Consider the following 24,377-nt stretch of genomic DNA (forward strand, 5'->3'; position numbering starts at 1 on the left):
TTAAATAATAAAAACATATTCCATGTTATATAAGCATGCTCCATGATACTGTGTTTGCAGGATGAGGAGGTGTATGTGTGCATCTACTCACACAGATACGCAGACACAATCCTGTTCTACCACCAGGGAGGTGTAGATATTGGTGACGTGGATGCCAAGGCACTCAGAGTGGATGTGCCCATTGACAGCAGCATCTCTGCCGCACAGATAGAGTCCTCACTGCTCAAGCAGCTCAAGCCTGACAAGAAGAAGTTAGTTGAGAGTTAATTATAATGTCGAGTTTGAATATATTTATTACTTAATTTATTGACTCGTAAACTATTTATCTCAACTGAGGATCATGAGGATTGGTAAGATTAAAAAAAAACTCTCCATTATTCCTGTTGTAGTTTACTAACCACCTTTTACAAGATAAAGCTGAAGTGATATTTCAGCAAATGAAATGTATGTGCTACTATCTACTTTATATGTAATACTTTTTATGATGTACTACACTACAGAATAAAAATTTATGATTTTTACTCGTTTTCTCTGTCTCTTACAACATTGATTTCTCTCACAGGATGGTGGCCACTTTCATAGAGAAGTTGTACTCAATGTACCAGAGCCTGTACTTTACATACCTGGAGATCAACCCCCTGGTTGTGAAGTCTGACGCTATCTACATCCTGGATCTGGCCGCCAAGCTGGACGCTACAGCAGACTTTGTGTGTCGAGGAGTGTGGGGAGAGGTGGACTACCCGCCTCCCTTTGGCCGCGACGCCCTTCCAGAGGAGGCTTACATTGCGGATCTTGATGCCAAAAGTGGTGCCAGTCTAAAGGTATTTTTAAGATTTTATATCCAACTTCATGAAAAGTAGTATTAATAAAAAAAGTAAGTTATGTGTATTGTTTGAAATCTGTTGGGAAGTAGAATGGGAGATTTTTTTGTGAAGGACTATAGAATAATTTTTTTGTGACAGCTGACAATCCTGAACAAGGAAGGCCGTATCTGGACGATGGTGGCAGGAGGTGGTGCGTCTGTCATCTACAGTGACACAATTTGTGATCTGGGCGGTGCTGCTGAGCTGGCTAATTACGGAGAGTACAGCGGTGCTCCATCAGAACAGCAGACCTATGAGTACGCCAAGACCATCCTCTCACTCATGACACAGAAGAAACACCCCCAGGGCAAGGTGAGAGGTAGTAGCATTACTCCACCAAATCCTATCAGCTTCTCAGTGGATTTCTCCATTTCCCTAAAATCCATATGTAGTAACGTGACATTCTCATGGGAAAAAACCTCCTTCAGCACATTAATTTCCCATCCTCTTCAAGTTCAACCGGACTTACTTATATCACACTTCTCTCATCTCTTATTTTAGTGTCCCTCCTTCAGTTGTCATCCATTACTCATTTTTCTCCATGGAAATCTTTTTCTTCCTCCACATTGGTTTTCCAAATTTCTTGGTGTGATACACGTTATTGTCAACAGTAAACAGTTTAATTTTGTGTTGTGATTATCATTTGTTTCAACAATTTTTATTTTGCCTTCTTTCCAATATTTTCCATATTCTGTTAACTAGTTGTATGTTTCACCTGTAACAAAATGCCATTGTTAGTTATTACTATTTTGAACATATTGTAAAAGACAAAAAATAAGATATAATATTAGATTTCTCCAACAAACTAACAATAAATTGTCACATATCGTATACATGATTAGGTATTTTATACCCCTATAAAACCTTTAAAACTTTTTTCCAAATAAAACTGTGTTTGCTTTTATTTTAAATACCTTATAATGTATTGGAATATTTGTATTGTATAACAGTAGCAGTTAATTTGAAACTATTGACACTAATATACTCATTCTTGTTTCCTGTTGTAGGTACTGATCACTGGCGGAGGTATTGCCAACTTTACCAACGTGGCGGCCACATTCAAGGGCATTGTGACTGCTCTCACCGAGTTCCAGAGCAAGATCTTGGAGCATAACATAAGCATTTACGTGAGGAGAGCAGGCCCCAACTATCAGGTATGTCTGCAGTTTTGTGTATGGATAGACTGAATGTTACCATTAAAGAGTAAAGCTTCAAGAATCAATCCTTGTAGTATGCCAAACTTTTGGTTCGCAAATTTCAGTTTTCTTAAGATTGATTATATGATTTTGAATTGGTGTTTATTTTTGTAACCAACTACTGCAATTAAAATTCTCTGTGTACTCTCAGGAAGGACTAAGAATCATCAGAGATGTCGGAAAGTCACTGAGGATACCGATCTATGTATTTGGACCTGAGACGCACATGACAGCCATTGTAGGCATGGCTTTGGGCAAGAAACCTATTCCTACAGAGACTGGCATGGATTTTGCCACTGCCAATTTCCTGTTGCCCGGTGGACAGGATAAGGTAAGTTTCTCAACTAGTATTTTTTAAGCTAAACTTATTTTTAGAATTGATTAAATATAAAACAAATTGTTAGTATAAGTAGTTATTTTATTTTTCTAGACATATACTTTTGTTTCAGGCTCAGGCCAAGCCCCCTGTGGATAGTCCCAGCTCTGCCAGTTTAGGTTCCCCCACCAAGTCTGCCAGTGCGGGAGATTCACAGTCAATGTTTACCAACAAGAGTAAGGCCATCGTGTGGGGCATGCAGACTAGAGCTGTACAGAGCATGTTGGACTTTGACTTTGTGTGCCGGAGGTCGGAACCCAGTGTCGCCTGTCTAGTCTATCCCTTCACTGGTGACCACAAGCTCAAATTCTACTGGGGTCACAAGGAAGTCCTCATTCCAGGTAATCTCTCGTACTTCTTAGTAATTGGCTGATTTCTCACCAGTAGTAGATTTCTCACAAAACTATTCTGATTGTTTTTATATAAATACTGTAAAGTGTTTAAAAGTAAAGTTATTGATTTACGTGTACAGCATTTTATTTTGTCCAATCATGTTTTTCAACACTTTCAACGTTTTTATCCTTTATTTCTGATAAATTTTAAGTGTTATTGACGTTTCCATATTAACTTATAATGGAGGTCTTGCTGTAATAATTCAAATATTGAGTCTTCAAAGAAATAGGTATTTGAAAATAATCAAATTCATAATGAAATGTCAAGTGGTAATTAATGGTTACATAATTAAGAAACTCTTAATAACCTCTTTGAAAAGTGCAGTAAAATATTGTAAACCTTTTGAATTTTGTATATTTTTAATAGAAATATGTGTTAGTTAATTGAACAAAACCTATTCAATTTTAGTCTGCAAATAATTTTAAATGCAATTTTTAGTGTATCTTACGATGAAAATTATAGATGATTTGATTTGATTTTTGTTTTTTCAGTATACAAGAAGATGAGTGATGCAATGAACAAGCACAAGGATGCAGATGTTATGGTCAATTTCGCCTCTCTCAGGTCTGCGTACGAGAGTACCTTGGAGACTCTAGAGTTCCCTCAGGTATGGATTATTCATTTCCTGATTGTTTTTATTGTTAAGTTGTAACAACTAAGTTTGATTGTTTTGAAATTTTTATCTTTTATTGTTAAATATGAATATTAACATGAAAAAGTTATACAACATAAATCTTATGTTTTAGTACCAATGCATTTTTGAGTACACGTTTTCAACAAATGTTGAAATATTTGTATGGTTAAAGAAAATGGGAACTCTGATACGCCAGTCTCTTTGCATAACCCATTATTTAACGTTTTATGTAATATATATTCTAGTTTACAATTCTCTCACAAGGGTGGTTTTTTTTTCAAAACCTTCAACCTCACCCCATGATGGCCAGACACGTGGCAGGTCCGTGCTGTGCGCAGTAGTCGATTGAGCATCTCCCCGCTATAACATGTGTCACTGTCAGGTTCTTGTAGTCAGTTTACGCTGAGCTGCAGTCGCATAAACATGGCCGCCTCTAATGATTCTCCCACCAAATGTAAATTGAGGAGTGTTATTTGTTTCCTGCAAGCATAAATCCATTTGAAAATGTTCCGTGTTTATGAAGAAAACATTATGGTGACGGTGTTGTGTGTGAATCGTGTAAAAAGTTTTAAAACGGTAAAATGTCAATTTCACATTTGCAGGAGAATCAATTGAGGGGTCCCTGTTAATGTGACTGCTGCTTAGTACAAACTAGCTACTTAGACTCGGCAGTGACAAATGTTTTAGCAGAGAATATCTGCAATCAACTGCTACCCACATCGCGGACCTGCCACATGTCTGACCTTCATGTCATGAGATCGGAAGTTAAGGAAAACCAGCCCTTTTATAGTAGTCTTTCCATTTTAAATGAAAATTTGTGTAAATACTTATGGTGTGTGCTTTACAAAAACTGAAAATATTTTAACTTTTTAAATGTGATAATTTTTTGACATATTGATTGTAGTTTTACTCCAGATCATTCTCAAATATTATGTATCAAATATAATAAACTGCCATGTTGTCAAGTATTTTTCTGGATCTGATGAAAATTACATTGGAATTGCAGTTTGACTCAATTAGGTAAAAAAAAAAACAAAGATAAGTCACATAACCATTTAAGTAAGTCAATATTTTTATGTGGGATATTTTGATTAAACAAATTATTTATTCTTTTCAACAAATCTAATATTAAATTGTTTCTTGAATAAATGCCTTCTTTGGTTGAAGTTTGTTTTTGACAATGGAAGGATTGTGAAGGAAACAGGTTTTTTCTGGACATTTGCCATCATTTAGTAATACAAAATATTCACTTATATGTTTATATATAACTTTGAATATATGCTTATATTAAAAGTTCTTGACAATGGTTGGTGGTACAGATTCGCACAATAGCCATCATCGCTGAGGGTATTCCCGAGAACATGACACGGAAACTGATCAAGTTGTCCAAGGAGAAGGGAGTGTCTATCATAGGCCCTGCCACGGTCGGAGGCATCAAGCCCGGCTGTCTCAAGATTGGAAACACTGGTGGCATGATGGACAATATTCTCCATTCCAAGCTGTACAGACCAGGCAGGTGAGTTGAACACTAATGTTGGAGTTGGTGTGGGATTTTCAAAATTTTAATTTACTAGACACGTATCGTAAGGTATAGAAAAGTTTAATATTTTTCCTTGAGATTTAAAATTTGGACTAAGCATAAATATAACTAATTACTATACTCTGGAGCGCTTTGATAAGTCTATGATTTTGTGGATCTTGAAACCATAGAACATCCTAAAGTAAGAACTGAATTTGGTCCAGGCTCATGGTAGGTTAATCTGAAACCTACCAATAATTTTATTTGGAACCCAGTTAACTTGAAAAACGTAAATTATTTTGAAAAATCGTCTATAAGAAACAAAAATGTAAGTTTATCTAAAAGTCTATATTATTTGTTCCTTTTTTGTGTTAGTAACTATTCATAATATACACCTTTCCTGATTGTGTGTTTTTTGTTTTGTTTTTTTTTCCTGAGGGAAAAGGACGGTTTGTTTCCGCACTTAGTTCTAAAAAGACCTTTGCGCCTCCCTTACTTAAATTTGTGTCCTCAAAAGTCCGAGACTTTGCAGAAGCCGATCAGATTTGAGGGCCTCTGATGTCCTTGGGGCTGTAGAGATATGCTCCCAGGAATCTTTTCCGAGTTTCTGATATAGCAGGGCAATCTAAACAAATATGCCCTGCTGATTCCTCCTCTTCTCCACAGAGTCTACATTCGTCAGTCTGGCTAAGGCCCACCCTCATAAGATGTTTCCTTAGGAAGCTATGTCCTGTCAACATCACTAATATCAGTCCTATATCCTCCTTACTCTCATCCAAGAGAGCTGCCCACCCTTTAACGTAAAGAGGGATAAACATTTTGGATAGTCTTAATCCTGAAGCTCTACTCCAATTAATGTTTCTTATCCTCTTTTCCCACTCTTTGACAAGAGCTTTGCTGTTGGGGAAATCCCGCAACCTGGCTCAGGACCCACCAATATGGACTACGCTCCCTTTTTGGCGAGGATGTCTGCTTTTTATTTCCATGAATGTCCTCATGACCCGGCACCCAACCGAGTGTTACTGTTATTCGTTGCCAGCTCAGCTAGAGCATTCTTACATTCTCAGACTCTTTGATTGTGTTGCAGTGTGGCGTATGTGTCACGGTCAGGTGGCATGTCCAATGAGCTGAACAACATCATCTCCAAGGCCACCAATGGTGTGTATGAGGGTGTGGCTATCGGTGGAGACCGTTATCCAGGGACTGTGTTCATGGACCACATCCTGCGCTATCAGGCTGACCCCGAGGTAAAGATGATCGTACTGCTGGGAGAAGTTGGAGGCGTTGAGGAGTACGACGTCTGTGAGGCCATCAAGACTAAGAAGATCACCAAACCTCTTGTCGCCTGGTGTATTGGAACTTGTGCAGGTACGTCTGTCAGTTTCCAGTTTCAGATATAAAACAGAATACTGTATTTTCTAGTTGAACAATTATAAATACTTGTTTCAAATTCGATGTGAAAATTTTAGCTTTGTAATGGAATTGTTAAAAAGTTCAATATTGAATGCAAAAAAACAGTTGTGTATGACCGGATCGTTGTCATGTGTGGTGTGACATTGTGTTTAATGTTTAGTTATTTATCGATTATTTAATCCATTCTGTGTTTTGGGTTTTATAATAACCGCATTAAGGGTCCAAAAGTGTTATACATGTTGTTATGCATATCTACAAACCTGGTATTTGATTATAGTTAGTTATATGCTTGTAGTATTTAGCTCGTAAATATTCAGTTTTTAGGTTTATTTTTTTATTCAGATCAGAAACACATTTCAAAAGTTCAAAGTTGTTATGCATATCTACAAACCTGGTATTTGATTATAGTTAGTTATATGCTTGTAGTATTTAGCTCGTAAATATTCAGTTTTTAGGTTTATTTTTTTATTCAGATCAGAAACACATTTCAAAAGTTCAAAGTTGTTATGCATATCTACAAACCTGGTATTTGATTATAGTTAGTTATATGCTTGTAGTATTTAGCTCGTAAATATTCAGTTTTTAGGTTTATTTTTTTATTCAGATCAGAAACACGTTTCAAAAGTTCAAAATTATTCTGGTACAAAATAAATAAGCTCGGCTTGAATAGTTGGTATACAAACTCTAACACTGAGCAGTGTAATGTCTGTAATGCTTTCTAAAGCTTTCTATTTATTACTACAAGAAATAATGTTTTTACATAAAAAATACTACTTCATATGAGTAAGATGAGTTTTGGAAAATTCAGTTATACATCATAACTTGGGGTATGGCAACCAACCAAATGTTTGTCTTCGAATAATTCCTATACTAGTAGGCTGTAATGAAACAACCTTCAATTTTACCCCATAAGAACAATGTTTAACATCAAATATGCCAAGCCCTTTTTTCTAAGGATAGGTTTTAGGTGGTCCAAAACATGTTTAGAAAATCATAATAAAATATACTAGACCTACAAGCCAAATACTGTGAGTTTAGCCAACTAAAGATGAAAATATATGTTCAAATAATGTATTGGATTACTACCCTGTTTGATAAGGTACATTACAACCTTATTTTTCATCTAATACACAGTTCATGTACTAATTAGTGAAATTAAACTAATTAAACCTCAAGTGGTAAGGTTAATATTAGATGAATAAGGTTTTTCAGGAGCTAGTTTGGTCTTTTAGTACTGATGGGTATTTATTTTTTTATAATAATAGGGGTCACCACATATTTTGACAAAGTTATACTATATTACACATAAATTTATTGTATTAGTTTAATGTTGTAAAAATCATAATTTGCCTCTGCATTACTGTTTAAAGAGTTATGGGGATGAACACCAGCCTGTGTTCTTACGCATTTGACTTCAGTTACATACACTGTCTTCTCATCCACCTGATACTTCTGTGCAAGCTCAGTAATTATGTATTGATGAGTGATAATACATGTGTGCACTTGCAGGCATGTTCACGTCAGAGGTACAGTTTGGGCATGCAGGCTCCTGCGCTAACTCGGACCGAGAGACTGCCACAGCCAAGAACGCAGCTCTGCAGGCAGCTGGCGCGCAAGTGCCCGAGTCCTTTGATGACTTGGGTGAAACCATTCACCAAGTCTACTTGGGCCTGGTGAAGTCGGGAGCAGTTGTACCCAAGCCTGAAGTCCCACCACCCACTGTACCCATGGACTACTCGTGGGCCAGGGTCAGTATTCTTCAGATAGTAATCAATGTATGAAACTGACTGAAATTTGACTAAATCTTGTTTGTTGGTACCTTTTGTATTATTTTGTCAACTTCTTTTATTTATGTAAATTTTACCAGGATTTTCCTTTTTGTATAGTAAAAATAATAAAATGGGCAAGTACCTTAGAAGATTTATCAATTAGAAAAATGAGGTCTGGAAATGGATTTTGCCTCATAAATGTTTTTTATTTTAATTTTTATGAAAAATATTAACATCTGTTGCTCTACTATTAATGATTGAATAAGTAAATAAAGTAGCTATGGTGGGAAGGTTAGAGTTGATTCAATGTGAATGTCGATTTTAGTTCCAGTTCACCTCCCTCTTAGTGCAGCATCTGGAATCTGACATTGTAACAGGAATCTGGCATCATGTTCATTTGGAGAGATCTAAAAAAATGTCGGTGACGAAGAAGCTCAAAATGAACTCTTTACATCTTTACAACTAGACTACAAAATATAGTGTAATCTAGGTGAAGTGGTATTCCCATTGTCTCATCAGGTGCACAGTTGATCTCTTTAGACGAACATGATTCCGAATGCCAGTAGTCTGTGACAGCGTGAGATTTCAGACACTGCACTAAGAGGACGATGAACTGGCTCTATAATCAACATTCACAGAGTAAATAATGTTTCTATTGAAGAAGTTTATGAACATGAAACACAATTGTTAGTGAATGGTTTTTGTAGTTGATATTGATTTTAGTGCGTTATTGGACTATTATTGGTGTTATCTTTTTTTATTACTACTCATTGATAAAAAGTACAGCCTTATAGTAAAATTAAGGTATTTGGTGTAAACGATTACTTTTCTTATGGTAGTAGTACAAATAAATTAAATATCAACTGCTGTTTTTGTTCTTATTGCTCTATTTCAAATGTAAGCTTCTAAAGAAGTATCTGAGAGGTTGTCACGGAATGTTGTAATATATTTAAAATTGAACTTATATTATCAAGACACTTTTAATCAACCTATAAAGTATGACAATTCTTGCAGTAAATATTTATCGATGTAATGGAAATGGGACTGTTTGCCTTATTTCCACTTGCATACATTCTTAGTTGTATAACAGTAGATTTGTTTTACAGGAATTAGGACTCATCAGAAAGCCGGCCTCATTCATGACCAGTATATGTGATGAGAGAGGACAGGAGCTACTCTACGCCGGAATACCCATTACAGATGTGAGTGTGTATTACAGTAGTCGGATAAACTTCAGTAAATGTGAAAAACGAGATAAGGAAACAGAAAAGTTAAGATGTCTAACGTGGTTATATTTATATCCTAAATTGAGGGAGGAATTTTTTTCTATGAAAGAAATGGATAGTCTGCCGTGTTAGTTTTGGTGGAGTTGTGTCAAAATAAGAGGGTATCAAAAGGCATAAAAGTATCAAACGATAATTTTTTTCTTACACCACATATGCCTTAGAAAATGCAAATACTACTGTGTGCACCTGTTGAAGTATTAAGTTTAATTATACTTAAAAAAATACTGAATGGGAATTGTCAGTAAACTAGTTCAATATTAATTAGTAGGCTTGTTGATAAATACAATAAGGTGGTTATATTCATTCCAATGATCCCTTGCTCAAAACGTTATTTTGTCACCAATTCCATAGAGATTGTAGTTGTAATAATGCCACTATTATAATATACTATACGTAATTATTAACCCACCCACACAAGTTTAGATTTATTTGATGGAATAATGTAAAGTTTTTTGGAAATAGGTGAGGTTTTCTGACAAGTCTACTGGATATGGAAACACCTAAATTTGTAAGGAAATGTTGTAATTGAATAAATAAATAAATAATAAGTTTTAACCGTCACATAGTTTCCCTTATTTTCGGACTTATTTTCTCTACTTAATTTGAATAAGCAGTGCAACCAAATCAAAGTATTCATTCTTATCTCAAATTGAATTGAGTAATCAGTGGTGAACTTGTATTAAATTTAAATTGGTTATGATATTGTATATTAGAAGTTTTAAACCCTCCATTTGTTGCTGTTTCCAGGTGTTGAAGCAGAACATGGGTATTGGCGGAGTGATCTCTTTACTTTGGTTCCAACGGGCTCTCCCACCGTACGTATGCCAGTTCTGGGAGATGTGTCTGATGGTGACAGCGGACCACGGCCCCGCTGTGTCGGGGGCCCACAACACTATCGTCTGTGCTCGAGCAGGCAAGGACCTAGTCTCTTCACTTGTCTCTGGACTGCTCACAATCGTAAGTCACCTCATGTATTTTATTTAACTTTTTAAAGTACTATCTCATTTTTTAGATAATTAGCAGCAGTAGTGGAATTGAGATATTTAACCCTCCAAAGTGGGGATTTCCACTGGCTAGTTGGCGAGCCCACCACTACCCAGCAATGAGAGTTTTCCTGCTAATGAACATGTATTACCATATGTTTGATTTATAATTAAATTGAATATAAATATTACAGAAATGTCAAAAAGTCAGAAATAATGCAACTCTCACACAAAATTGTTTGCTTTATATAAAAAACAACTAACTTTCATAGATAGGCCTAGGCTACTACGCACCCATTAAAATAACTTTTGTATCATTATTATTTTGTAATTAATGTACAGTGATGTCGTATTTAGACTAAAACGAATAGCCGATACATTTGTTACTCGATAGAAACTTATTACAAAGTAGTTATTTGTTTTAACAGAACTCGTGAAACACAACGTAAACAAAAACTAGTCTATAATAAACATCAGAGCAAACACAATGTTTCAACTCATCTGATTTGAGGCATCTGTTTGGTTTCTATAAGCAACTGAATAAGAAAAAAAAACATGGTCTGTAGACATGAAAATAAAGAATGCAATATTCTCTTCATAACAACATAAAGTATTGTTGGAAGTAGTTCAATTAGATGCCGCTAAATCGTATATAGTTACGGTCTGCACTAAACTGCAACGTTTATAAAAAAACCACTGCAGTCAGCATTATTCATCGTCCTTGAAACCAGGTTGAATGGTAAGTATCTGAGCTTTTTGTAACAATGAGAGCTCCAATCTATTGTTTGTCTGTGTCTAAAGACACTTAAATAATGTTGTAAAATTACTAGTTGGAGAACCTATCCCTCCATTTCTCCAAACTTTAAATAGAATGTAATGGTATTGTCGTATTAAGATATATACCTAGGTTCCATTTTTTTCTGTTCAAGATTTTGACCGGTTGGAGGCTGTTAGGGCAAAACTCTTCCCTTGTCTGCTTTAGCAAATTTGTTTCTAAAGCTTATGTGAACTGTACTCTCTGTTAGAAAAGAATTCCGGGGTCCACAAAAAATTGACAGCTTCTTACATTTTAAATAAAATTTATTTTGTATTCTATTCTAATATCAGTTTAAACTTAATTTAAATATGTCTATTTATAGCACTGATTTACACGTGATAAATAACTTTCTACTAACATCTCTTGTCCAATGTTTGTTGTGCAGGGTGACAGGTTCGGAGGGGCTCTGGACGAGTCAGCCAAACAGTTCTCTGGAGCATATGACTCTGGCCTCATTCCAATGGAATTTGTCAACAGCATGAGAAAGAAGGGCCAGCTTATAATGGGCATCGGGCACAGAGTGAAATCGGTAAGGTTTTGAGAGTTTGAAGTCTTTTATAAATATTTACTGAGGTATTATTTGTTGCTTAAATATAGATTATAAGCTAATTCCAATCAACTATTGTATTTGAATAACACTTTTATTAAGAAGTGTGATAAATTATTATATAACTTACTTGAAAATTGAATTTATATAAATTCACTCAATAAAATCTTTAGTGTAATTAGAAATTTGTGACATTTTCAAAAACTAGGCCTATTTGAGGATATTCCATTATGAGTGTTAAATTTTTACAGGTTGGTTTGGAAAAAATTCCTCTCAATGTTTCTTTTAGAAGCCCAGTATACTTAATATTAAGCTCAGTACATTATATTCAGTTTTTAGAGGATGAGAATGATCCTTTTTAGTACTCTTGAAAAAGATACCAATTGGAAATATTACTTAATGTGTCAATAAGTACTCGAAAGATCTGGAATCCTTGTGTGACTGTGCAGATAAACAACCCAGACATGCGAGTGAAGATCATCAAGGATTTTGTACTGGAGAACTTCCCGTCTACTCCTCTGCTCAACTACGCACTGGAGGTGGAGAAGATTACGACCAGCAAGAAACCCAACCTGATCCTGAATGTAGACGGTGTGATCGCCGTGAGCTTCTGCGATCTGCTGCGGAACAGTGGCAGCTTCACACGTGAGGAGGCGGCAGAATACATCGAGATGGGCTCCATCAACAGTCTCTTCGTGCTTGGCAGGAGCATTGGCTTCATTGGTGAGTAGGAGGCAAAGAGAGATTTGATCGTACGAGATGTATGTGATGGTTCAGCCCTTTACAACTGGTCCTGTTACTGGCGTTCTATATAGTTTTATCTTCTCAAGTAGTCACGGATTTTCTGAGGGTGCCTTACGTACACCCAACTAATTGCTTGTTGCCAAAATGATAAAGAATCCAGTTTCATTTCAGGTACCCCTAATTATTTTCACAGGCTGTTTAACAAATTTTTACTATACTTGAATTATTTTACAAAGAAGCTTGAAATTAGGCCATGAAATATAAATAAAACACACAATGACTAGGACACAATCATGGGATTATCATAGTTCACTAGTCAAGTTATTTTATGTCAACATTGAGATACAATTTTCAGACCCTTTCGTGAAATAACCGATTCTTTATTATTATTTATTTTTGTAAATTATTTTTAGTTTGATAACAAATGTACTAAAATAGAAATGAAGAGCACATAAACACTGCCAAACACTTGGTTAACAGCACAGCCTTAATAATTTGGTGGAAAACAACCATTTCACTGTGCCAATGAGTGCAAGATTTTGTGTTGGCCACAGTGATTGTTATTAAAGGTTATATTACAGTTGCAAAATACTAGGGTAGTTATTTATTTTCTATTGTACACTCCTTGCCTGCCCTCATAATGATCTCAATTGTCTCAACCTCACTTATGGTACTTAAAAATATTGTGCTCCCAAACTCTATCAACATACTACCATTTACTTGTGACTGCTATTGGTTGTCTATATTTCAACAAAACATTAGCAATCTTACTGACTGTCGACACTTACAGGACACTACATGGACCAGAAGAGGTTGAAGCAAGGACTTTACCGCCACCCATGGGACGACATCTCATACGTCCTCCCTGAGCAGTATAACTAGACGCCAGCGCAGCGCACACTGTACGCGTGTACATACCGTACCTCACTCGCTAGCATCATCGGTCTCTCGGGCCACATTCCGACTCCATAGTATCTGAGAATCGTTGTTGTTATTAATGTTAAAGAATAATGTAATGTTGAAACTGTAAATTGTATTTTAATGGAGATAGTGACGAGGCAGTCGAGTACAAAGGCCAAAACTTTTTACAATTTATAATTTTTATATACTCGTCTAATTTAAATGTTCCTCTTTCCTTTTATATTGGACACGGTTTGTGGAATTGATTTTATGTAAAAATAAGGCTTTAACATTAATAAAAACCTATTTATACTTGTGAATATTTTACGATATATTTTTATTATTTGTGATTTTTGTAACGGTTTTTGTTGACATAATAAAGTGAATGCCAATAAGTTTATGTAATGTGTTGTTTCAATGTGTTTATCTGTGGAAATGTATGGCCTTTAGAAACATATCAGAATAAACGTGTCTTTGTGTAGTTTTATTTGATGTCATTTATTGCTTGGATATTGTCTTTTAGTTTGATTACTTTAGGATTTCCTAGAAAGAGCATTAATTAATGATGAGGCTATTTCCGCAGTATGAAAAATCCACAAATAATAGAGACAGAACTTGGCAGATCTGTTTCTAGGGGTTATATATGGGGAAGAGGTAAACTGAAACATTATTTATTGTTTAGATTCATCTCTTCACATTTGTTAATGTGAGCAAAAATTACATGTGCAAGTGCATTGAAACCTGAAAAGAACTAAATAAATGTAGTATTTTTGTATTTTATATGAAATATGAACCATGTAAATTTTTTATTCTAACCGCTTTTTATTTTGAGCTTTGAAAAAATTCAAATGCAACATATGGATTTGCGCTTGTACAGGGGAAACATAGTGAGGTAAATTACAAATATATTGGCAAAAATTAAAAATCATCAATTTATTCTGTACGAGAACGTATATGAAAAGAATGTCATATGTGCATGTATAAAAAGCTAAATAATTGTTTATATAAGTTTTTTTCTAAAGGAGAGGCCGATCCCCTTTTAAGCCTTATTCTGTCCGTCCTCATGGGCCACTGGCCTGTGCAAGGATCTTATCAAACAGAATAAAGGGGAGAGTCGATGCAGTACGAGGTTGATTGTACTGATAAATAGTGCAACGGTCACAGACAGGATTTGAACCTGCGCTATCTCTAACTCAGACCCAAAGTCCAATGACTTAGACCGCTTGGCCATCGGCACTCCCAGTTATAGCAGATGTTGCATTCATTGAAATGAATTGAAACAAAATATTCATAGGGATGACCATTACAAATCCAACTCATTCTTCCATACTCCTTGAGCAGCTCTACCCTCAACTGGAAAGTTCTTCCAGCAATATATAGGAAGTAGTAATCAAACTAGAATGGTAATAGTATAGTAACCCATACAAACAGATAAGTTAGAGTCCTTTTATGCATGCGTTTTTGTACGGACGATAAAAAAACGCAAGTTTTTAAATACATTGGACCATATGAGCGACTTTATGCACTGTCGTCCATTTTTACAGCTCTTGCGTTCGACGTCCGTTTCTAAAACATGTCGCAGTGTTTTAGAAACGGACGTCAAACGCAGGGACGGACGTTTGCTCAAAGTACACGGTAGTATATGGCCGCATTTATGCAGACGCACGTCAAACGCGCGTTCCCCACTCCAAGCCGCAGTGCAGCCAACCGCCTGCACTCGTGTTGTCTGCACTGTGGTAGTTCTGCCAGGCTGTCACTTTGTCTTGTCTGACCACGTTTTCTTATGTTGCGCGTAGTTTAGTGTACAATGGAGGGAATTAATACAGAGTTATTAATGGATGAAGTTAAGAAGAGAGAAGCGATTTGGAATTCTTCTTCGGAGACTTACAAGGACCGAGTACTGAAGAAAAACCAGTGGTCACAACTATGTTCTTCTGCTCTAATTTCGAAGACCAGACTCCTAAAGAAAAGGCTGCAACATGTAAGTTGCTCCACAAGCATCACACAACTCAAAATCTTCCCACAGTGGAAATACTTTCAGTGAAATGAATAATGGACCCCAGTCTACTCTGTTGTCGTCTTCGCAGACTGCACCAATTGCACAGGTTCTGGAGAATTGCACCCGGAACATTGAAAGTCCTATTAGTTGTTCTAATATGTCAGTTGTAGACTCCAATTTTAGTGAAAATGACTTTAATTAAAATACTTGGAAGACATTTAACTGTAACTGACTTAATAGTAATATTAAATTAAATAAGAGAATAAAAATAGTAATTTTATTAATTATTGCCACCTTAAATCTCTATAAAATAATAATATTATTATTACAATAATATTATTGTGGTAGCACTGCTACCCCCACCATCAATCTTTTGCATACGCACGACAGAAAATTCAAGACGCACGATATAAAACTGAAACGCACGTTACAAAATTTACGGTCCGTTTTTTTAACGTCCGTACGAAAACGCATGCATAAAAGGGCTCTTAGACCCAACATAAGTACAAAAAAGATAATTGTTTTATAATAAAAATGAAATGTTGGTAAGCCCATAAATTGAAAATGGCTGAACCGATTTGGCTATTGTTGTTCTAAAATGTTCTTAGTAATCTAAACTAGGTTCTTATAAAAAAATTTGAAAATATATGCAAATTCTGGAGTTCCAAGTGTTTAGAGAGGAACTAGTGTGTTGCAAGTAGCAATGACTACAGTATTATCTAACTTTTGTTATAAATGATATAGTGACAAAGTCAAAGCATTTAGTGTATTCTCAATATTATTTTAATATTGCCATAAAATTAAATTATATGAACAAAATTGGGAAATGTACAACTGAAGCACACAACATTGGGTTCCCTTGACATTGTGGCACAGAGTAATTTATAGAAGCTAAAGAAATAAAGATAGACCATGCACTAACACGACTAAGCGAGCCAACATCCATGATTATGATTTGAGAAAATAAAGAACACAAGTGAGCCCATGACCATTGCATTTGGAATCAAAAAGTAATTAACTACAAAAGGTGGAATTGTTTTGAATGCAGAGAAATCATCGAGGAGGCAACAAAAGTCCGTTTAGTACTGATAGGGATACGATACTGATTAGGTATGTTCTATAAAATTGTACAATTCCTGAAATGAGCCAGGAAATAGGACAATATAGTGAACAGAGATCTGCATACAAGGACATTACATGGTAATGAATTAGATTTACATATATTTATATATTCCAAATGTTGTGTATGGGACACAGGGTATCGGTAATTGAAACGAGACTGTTTTCGGTCACATCATCGACTGTGCGTGGTTCACGGTTAGGGGGTAAGAAGGTAAGTGTCCGAGGCCAGGGCTGGATAGTGGACGTGGTGGTGGAATGAGGACAGTGGCGTAATGGAAGCAGCCAATGCGGTTTATTGAACTCAAATCACCCCATATGACGCCACAGCATCATACGATCCTGTACATAAATGTATCCAGCGACCTTTAGTAAATCATTACAGAGCCAGTAAACATAATCATGTGTTACTATATAAAATAATAATAATTATAATATTTAATACCTTACACCAAGAACAAAAACTAAAGATAGAGATGAGGAAGCGTCCGTGTGGTTCAGAAGCAGGGTATATTAGTTTTTTTGTGTTTCTGTCACAAAAAAGCTTCCAAGTAAAATTGTGTTGCTATTTTGCATGAACTCTGATGATGATGAACCAAAATGTATCACAAATATGCCCATTTCCATTTAAACATTATCACAGGACTCTTTTATATTTACCTTATATTACATCTTAAGAACTATATGAAAGCTTCAGACTCTTGACTCAAATTTTTCACCACCGGTTCAAGTGCTTTTGAAATCTTTGGAGCTATTCAATCTATACAGAATGTGCATAAAAAATTAGAGTTATTAGGTCGTTCTCGAGATATCGTGTGGACAGACAGAATGAAATTTTTTTGTTACAATATTTTTTGGACCAAACTGTTTTTGAAAGTTTGTATGCCATAATGCAATTACTGGTATTATTCAAAGCTTGAACAATTTGTTATTTAGCAGCTAGGTAAAATAGTTTTCAGTCTATTGTCAATTGCCACAGTCATTGTTATCAACCATCCAACCGTTAACAGATGTACTTTACATAATCAACTAAAACATGCTGAGAATCAGTTTCAACTCCTAATGTTTTAATGTTGTTGCATTATTCCCACTTTTTACAATCCAACATAATTGGTTCATTGATGTTGTGTTGTTCACAGAAGAAGGAGAATGATCCATATGCATGGTAGAACATTTCTCTATGTTTATTTTGAGTCACGATCATCAGAACAATGTTCGATATTTTGCTGATCAGAATTTTTAGATTGATCATCAGACTTTGCTGTCATATTTTTGCACGATTTAAATATAAATCTTTTGGACAATGGCTGAAGCCACATCTTCACTCATTGATCATATTACAGTAGATAAGGGTCTTGAACTTGATGTTGGAGTACTTGATACATCAAGAACCATATACTAGAATAATCTTTTCTTTGACTTCACTAAGACCTTTCAGCAGCACAAACTCATAACATCTCTGTTACGTCTGTTAAAAAATTCTGAAAGGGTCTAATTTTAAGCCTTATAAAGTTCATTTGGTGCACGAACTCAACGATAAGATAAGACCCAAAGATAAGAGCTTTCGAATTGTTACTGTTATCAGGTTTTCCCCGTAATCAATATAACGACATAATTCACTTCTGTACAACTGACAAGCATAATGTAGTATTTAGCTGCAGTACTCGTTGGTTGCAGTTTCGCTTTATTGGGGTTTTGGATACTAATAAAATGTAACCAAGTAAAACCTTTGAACAGCCGCCATTTTGTACTGGATCAATCTTTTTGAGTGCAGTTTGGGGCATTAAACTCTGCTAGATAAGTCCTTTAAAATGATGTCCATATTGACCTATGCTCCTATTTAAGATTTCCTTCTGACTCCTTGCGGGACGTCCCCATGATATTACAGAAAACTGATAGTTCCTTCAAAAAAGTAGATTTTTAGGTGTAGTGTTGATATACCAAATCTTGTTGATTTATATGTTATCGTTCAGAAAATATTATGCATGTGCAGGACTTTATGTAATGAAATGAAATGAAAATGAAAATGAAATGAAATGAAAATAAAATGAAAAATTCTTTATTTTTACAGGCAAAGTTAGGGCCGCATGGCCCTTTCTTACACTTAACCTGTTGCAATGTAAAATTTAAAACATTAAATAAATATTATCTAAGAATAAAACAAAACATAATAAAGATAGTAAAATAAAGAAATAATTACATTTACACAAAGTAGTGAAATTAATGTAATATTTTAACGTGTAATAATTAAAATTTAACACATTAATAAATTAACCATCTCTACTATTCTTAAAACATAATATAAATTTATATTTTTAATATACAAATAAATTAAAGTATTTATTGCTAAATGAACTTTTTCACACACAATCTCACATTCATCCCTCTGCCAGTGTCACGCCCACAGCATCTCAGACCGGAACTGCCCCGGCTAACCGTTCAAGATATATATCTTTCAGGATAATTGTGTAATTATGTACACCCTGTATATTAGAGCATTCATGTTACTTGCTACTTAGTAAGTTCATATTTTTCACAATAGTTCAATCAGTATTAGTAGATTTATTTCTTTCAAATTCAAATTAAACTTTACTCAAAATTTGTACATAACACACACACATATATATAAACATGAAATGGTGTCAACAAACATAATAACCTAACTTAAATAGTTACATTGTCTTAATCTAGACTTGTACTATTTAGAGAACGTTGAGTATTAAATTAAATATAGTTTAAAATAATACATGTTAAGTATTAAGGTTGTTGGAAAAATGCATCAAAAGAATTTAATTACCTGGCAATTAAGTAATGTTTACACTTATTTTTAAAATTCAAAAAACTGTATGGTGATAAAATATCTACAGATAAGTTATTATAAAACCTAATGCCTGAAACTGTTGGGTTTTTTCCTATTAAACTCTAGTTTAATCTGTAAGGCTGCCAACTGATTCCGGTTTCTTGTTGAATAATTGTGGAAAGTGCCTAATTTAGGTAAACTGTCATTAGCTATAGCCTTACTGCTAAGTCTGTTTCCATTATGTATAGCCCATAAATGGTTTGAATACCTAAGTCTGAAAATATTTATTTCACTGACTCTTGCCTTTGTAAATTAAGCATAATATGTATAGCTTTCTTTTGCAATATTAATATAATTTACAAATTTATATAACTAGTTGCTCCATACAATACAATACCAAAAGAAATGTAGGTGTGAATGTGAGAGTAATAAATCATTGTAAAGTCTCCAGGTTACAAATTTTTGAAATAGGTTTTAATGCATACATACCAGAAGATAATTTCTTTTGAATGGGCAGAACGTACACATCCCAAGTTAAGCTCTCATCTAATATTAACCCCAAAAATTTAGTTTGATTAACTTTTTGAATTTGAGTATTATGACTTTAATAATCATTAGCTGTTGATTGTGTTTGTTTTTTTTTTAGTACAAAATGTCATAAAGTTGGTTTTATCAGGGTTAAGTAAAAGGTTTTTTTTCTGCTAAAGTAATTATAAATTGAAGATAAATTTTGGTTTGATAGATTTTCTATTTCATTTAAAGATTTATGAGATATGATAAGGTTAAAGTCATAGGCATATAGACACATTTAATGTTTAAATTAGTTACACTATTTGGCGATCCCCTAATATAGCAAAGAAACAATACGGGACCAAGAACAGAGCCTTGAGGTACTGCGTATTTTATTGTTTTCATTGTTGATTTAGCATAACTTAGTTGCCTATGGGGTAGTTCTACATATTGTTTTCTATATTTTAGGTATGATTTAAACCAGTTCAGTAAAATTCCTACCATCACTACATTTTCTAATGTTCTTATAAGGGTACTACGACGGACACTGTCAAATGTCTTACTGAGGTCCATCAAGATACTCACAGCATGGTCATCCTGGTCTATGGCATCTAAAATTGATTCTAAAAACCGAATTCCTGTCTGTAATAATGACAGATTTGCTTGATCTAAACCCATACTGCTAAACCCCAAATAAACTATTGGTTTTCAAAATTCCACTAATCTGATATACATTACATGCTCATATAATTTAGAAAATGTTGGTAATATAGACAATGGGCGATAATTTGTGGGATCAGTTGTTGTATTCACTTTCTTAAAGATTGTTTTTATTTTAGAAATTTGTAGACTGTTTGGAAATATGCCACTTGCAAAAGAAGAATTAATAATATGGATTAGTGGTTTAATCAATTGATATTTGGCATTTTTTATGTATATAGGCCCAGGAACTTTGTCATACCCAGTAGAGATTTTATTTTTAAAAGATGATATTACTTTGTCAAGTTCAATTTCGCTTAGAGGTTTTATATAAAACCGCTGATTTATTAGATTATATACAATAAAGTTATTAATATTACTGTTTAAAGATTTAGGAAGGTTTGGAACTACACAATTATCAACAATATTTATCAAGTAATTATTAAATATTTCACATACTTTAAAGGAATCAGAGCTCACTTGGCCATCTACAACCAATCTGTCATTTTTACTTTCTGTTTGTTTTTGTTTTATTTCTTTATTTATTCCAAGTTGATTTGCACACATTATCAGAATTAATGATTTTGTTGTTTATAAATTCATTTTTTGCATCACTAGCCTTTAATTTATAACACTTTTTCTATCTTTGAGCTTTCTAACACATTTCCTTTATGGCTTTGTCCTTGGTTATTCTAATAATCTGGCTTAATTCAATTAGTTCTTCCTTTTCTTTCCTAAGCTCATAATTTATCCATCTGTCCTTCTTAGTAGTACTGATCCTGGATTTTACTAGAGGAAATCATAGATTGAAATAATATATAAAAATATTATAAAATGTGTCCAATTGTTGATCCACTGGTGCATTGTAAAGGTCTATCCATGTTTTAAAATATAATGTTTTAATAAAAAAATAATTATTTTTTCTATTACATTTTTGTTTTAGTTTTGAAATTTGCTGAATTTTATTTTTATTAGTAGGCTATTTCTATTAGTTGAGCCCAGCTCTGTAACTAGTCCAGATATTTTAACTTGTGACATCAATATTAGTAAACATAGTATCAACAGTAACCCTTGTAGGAAAATTAACAGACCTAGGTTATGTTTAATTAGAATATTTTCTAACCTGTCATGAGCTCCAGACCCCTTTAAAACATCTAAATTTATATCCCCTGTCAGAATTACTTGTTACATAATATACCTAAAACTATATCAAGCTTATTCAAAAAACATTCAATTTATACATTGAACCAGATGTTCTATACAATCCAACTATAACTAGTGATAGATTATCTAATTTACCATCTACTGCAGAGCATTTAAATTAATTTTCACTTACTAAATCTGTTATTAGGGAAATATTTACACTGTTTAACCACACACTTCACTGCACACTATCTTTTTCTCTATTAAAAATCATAACTCTCCACCTCTAGCAATTTTTCTGCAAAAATTTATTTTACTTACATAGTTATTTAATGTTGTATTACTTATTTCAAAATCCTGCAGTTTATGATCAGAGAGAACTAGAATGCCTGGTTTAATTTCATCAAGGATTGTTTCTACAGTAAGTTTACGGGAGCTAAAATGCTGAATATTTTTATGGAAAATTGATAGTTTAGATTCAATTTGAAATTTATTTGTTATTTTAGGGAGAGCAGAGGGGATATTTACATCAAGATTATTTATTTAAGTTTGAGGTATAAGTTGAAATGGATTGTCCAAAAATCAGATTGGAAATGTTGAACCGTGATGGACTGGGTTGTGGTCTCTGGAGAGGAGGCTGCTGCTGTTAGTGTTACTGGGAGTAAGTTGTCATCTTTGGGGATGGCCATCAGCTCTGCAACAGTACTGGACTGTAGTTGGATAATGAGAGATGATTCTTGTAGAGGATACTGATCAATGACTTGGCTGAGACGCTTCACAAAATAATTGAATGGTAAGCCATTGTGTAAGGGCCGGCTAGATTGTTAGTAGTAACAAACTATGTTGACAGTTGCACAGCTGCATCTTTGAAATTCAGTTAGTTTTCTGATAAAGTGATCAGGCCAGATCTGATATCATACACAACCTATCACAGAACATACAATTTTTTTAGCTTTCTTTTCCTGAACTCCTCTGTTAATTGTAGGAAGGCAGCATCATAGTCAAAGATAGATAATGCTTTTGATGATATTCTGGTTTAGTGATTAAACTAAAAACACTACATCCATCCTTGATCTTTTGAAAAGCCAAATGGCTATTAATACAATCAGAGGATAATGGTTTCCTAAAGGCATGTTTGAAAACTACTGCGACACCCATTTTCTGCTTCTCTTATTTTCAAGATTGGCAGATATAGTACGGGCAAATCCCACATCTTCTCTGTTTCGTTATTCATGTTTGTCTGATTGATTTGTATGGAAGAGCAATTTAGTTCTTCTAAGGGTGCTGGGATACTTTTCATTTTAAATAACAAACTTGATAGGTTCCTAACAACTTCAGATTTTCCTCTTCTATTTATTTTTGTATTTTTTCACCTGAAGACCATGGGTTGTAAACAGATGTGTGGGCATCAGATGTAAAGGAAGTAATTTTAGTCTTGAATTTTCTCTAGCAGTCATTTCTAATTCAGAGTTTACTGTACAGATCTTAGTGTCTAGGTGAAAGATAACATGCCTCATAGAAATAGCTCCTAAGATTAGGCTGGTATGTTGTGTTTTATTTAAAAGGCTGAGCATATCTTTCACTAGGATTTTGTCATCAGTATTTTCAATGCTAATTGCCCCTGCCAAGACCAAAATGTTGTCATCACTTCCTAGGTGTCTGCTTAGCTCATGCATTACTTTGTTAAAGCCAACCTCAGGCCTGTTTTCGCACATCATAAGTTGTTCTTTGTTCTATAAAATGTCCTATATCACGGCCATGGCTATCTGATACAATGATTACATTCACTATGATTGGTTTATTGATTGTTTTCAAAGTCTTTGGTAATTGATTATTATTTATTTTGCTTTTCTTTTGTTTGGAGGAGTTTTCTCCTGTTTAGAAAAACTTTTATCTACATCTTGGGAATCAATGGCAGCAAGCAAGCTATAGCTGTTTTCTGATACAAAGTGTGAACTAGTACTAATAGGTGAAGTCAAATTTGGTGTAGGCATAGTTAAGAGGTTTCAAAATTGATTGGCCTTAGAGGTGGAAAACAATGAAGGCATTTTTTATTTAGATTTCTCTGTTTATTTAATTTAATTTCTGTGTTTTTGAGGTCATGTTCAAGAACTTCAACGACATATTAGAGCTCTTTATTTTCAGTTTTAAATTGTACAATTCTTCTTTCAAAATGTTTGTTTGAAAATCTTCATTATTTGATAGACTTTGGGTTTCATATGCTGAATGATTCTTTTCTTACATTAGGGATTATTCTATACATTTGTACCGTTATTACAGCACATATTTTGTAATTTATATGGAGCTAATACTTTATAAATTAAACAACTTTTCGGAAATACTTGGTTTATTCCGAAATTCAAGTTCACCCAAAAGTTTACAAAGTTTACAAACTTTTGATTCAATTTTATTCAAAAATCACTCAATCAAACAAATCTAATTAAGAGTCTGATCAAAAGGTACTGAAATTAAAATTAAACTAAAAATGTATACTTCTCCAAAAATGGTTTAAATTAACAAAACAAAATAAAAGTTCTCTTCTCAAAATACTCAAAATTAATATAACAAAAACTTGATATTTACTTTATCACCAAAATTTAATTCACAAAACTTCAAAAATTTGAATTAAATTTTCAGACTCTGAAAGATGGGAAACTTTAGAAATTT

The 24,377-nt window shown here is 34.1% G+C and overlaps 1 protein-coding gene across 4 annotated transcripts in view; it reads left to right on the top strand.

Moving 5' to 3' along the window:
• The window catches only part of LOC124363005 (ATP-citrate synthase), a 64,767-nt gene extending 50,840 nt beyond the window's left edge, over window positions 1–13,927 (top strand). For all 4 annotated transcript variants that reach the window (XM_046818046.1, XM_046818044.1, XM_046818048.1 and 1 more), the window contains exons 5-19: window positions 61–251; window positions 563–821; window positions 963–1,175; window positions 1,871–2,017; window positions 2,211–2,390; window positions 2,509–2,776; window positions 3,320–3,435; window positions 4,782–4,978; window positions 6,069–6,349; window positions 7,904–8,142; window positions 9,270–9,365; window positions 10,197–10,406; window positions 11,635–11,778; window positions 12,246–12,519; window positions 13,331–13,927. In XM_046818046.1, coding sequence (XP_046674002.1) covers window positions 61–251; window positions 563–821; window positions 963–1,175; window positions 1,871–2,017; window positions 2,211–2,390; window positions 2,509–2,776; window positions 3,320–3,435; window positions 4,782–4,978; window positions 6,069–6,349; window positions 7,904–8,142; window positions 9,270–9,365; window positions 10,197–10,406; window positions 11,635–11,778; window positions 12,246–12,519; window positions 13,331–13,422 — 2,907 coding nt within the window. In that variant the 3' untranslated portion in view covers window positions 13,423–13,927. The remainder of the gene's footprint in view (window positions 1–60; window positions 252–562; window positions 822–962; window positions 1,176–1,870; window positions 2,018–2,210; window positions 2,391–2,508; window positions 2,777–3,319; window positions 3,436–4,781; window positions 4,979–6,068; window positions 6,350–7,903; window positions 8,143–9,269; window positions 9,366–10,196; window positions 10,407–11,634; window positions 11,779–12,245; window positions 12,520–13,330) is intronic.
• The last annotated feature ends 10,450 nt before the right edge of the window (window positions 13,928–24,377 follow it).

The sequence above is a fragment of the Homalodisca vitripennis genome, chromosome 5 (genome assembly GCF_021130785.1).
Source record: "Homalodisca vitripennis isolate AUS2020 chromosome 5, UT_GWSS_2.1, whole genome shotgun sequence".
NCBI lineage: Eukaryota > Metazoa > Arthropoda > Insecta > Hemiptera > Cicadellidae > Homalodisca > Homalodisca vitripennis.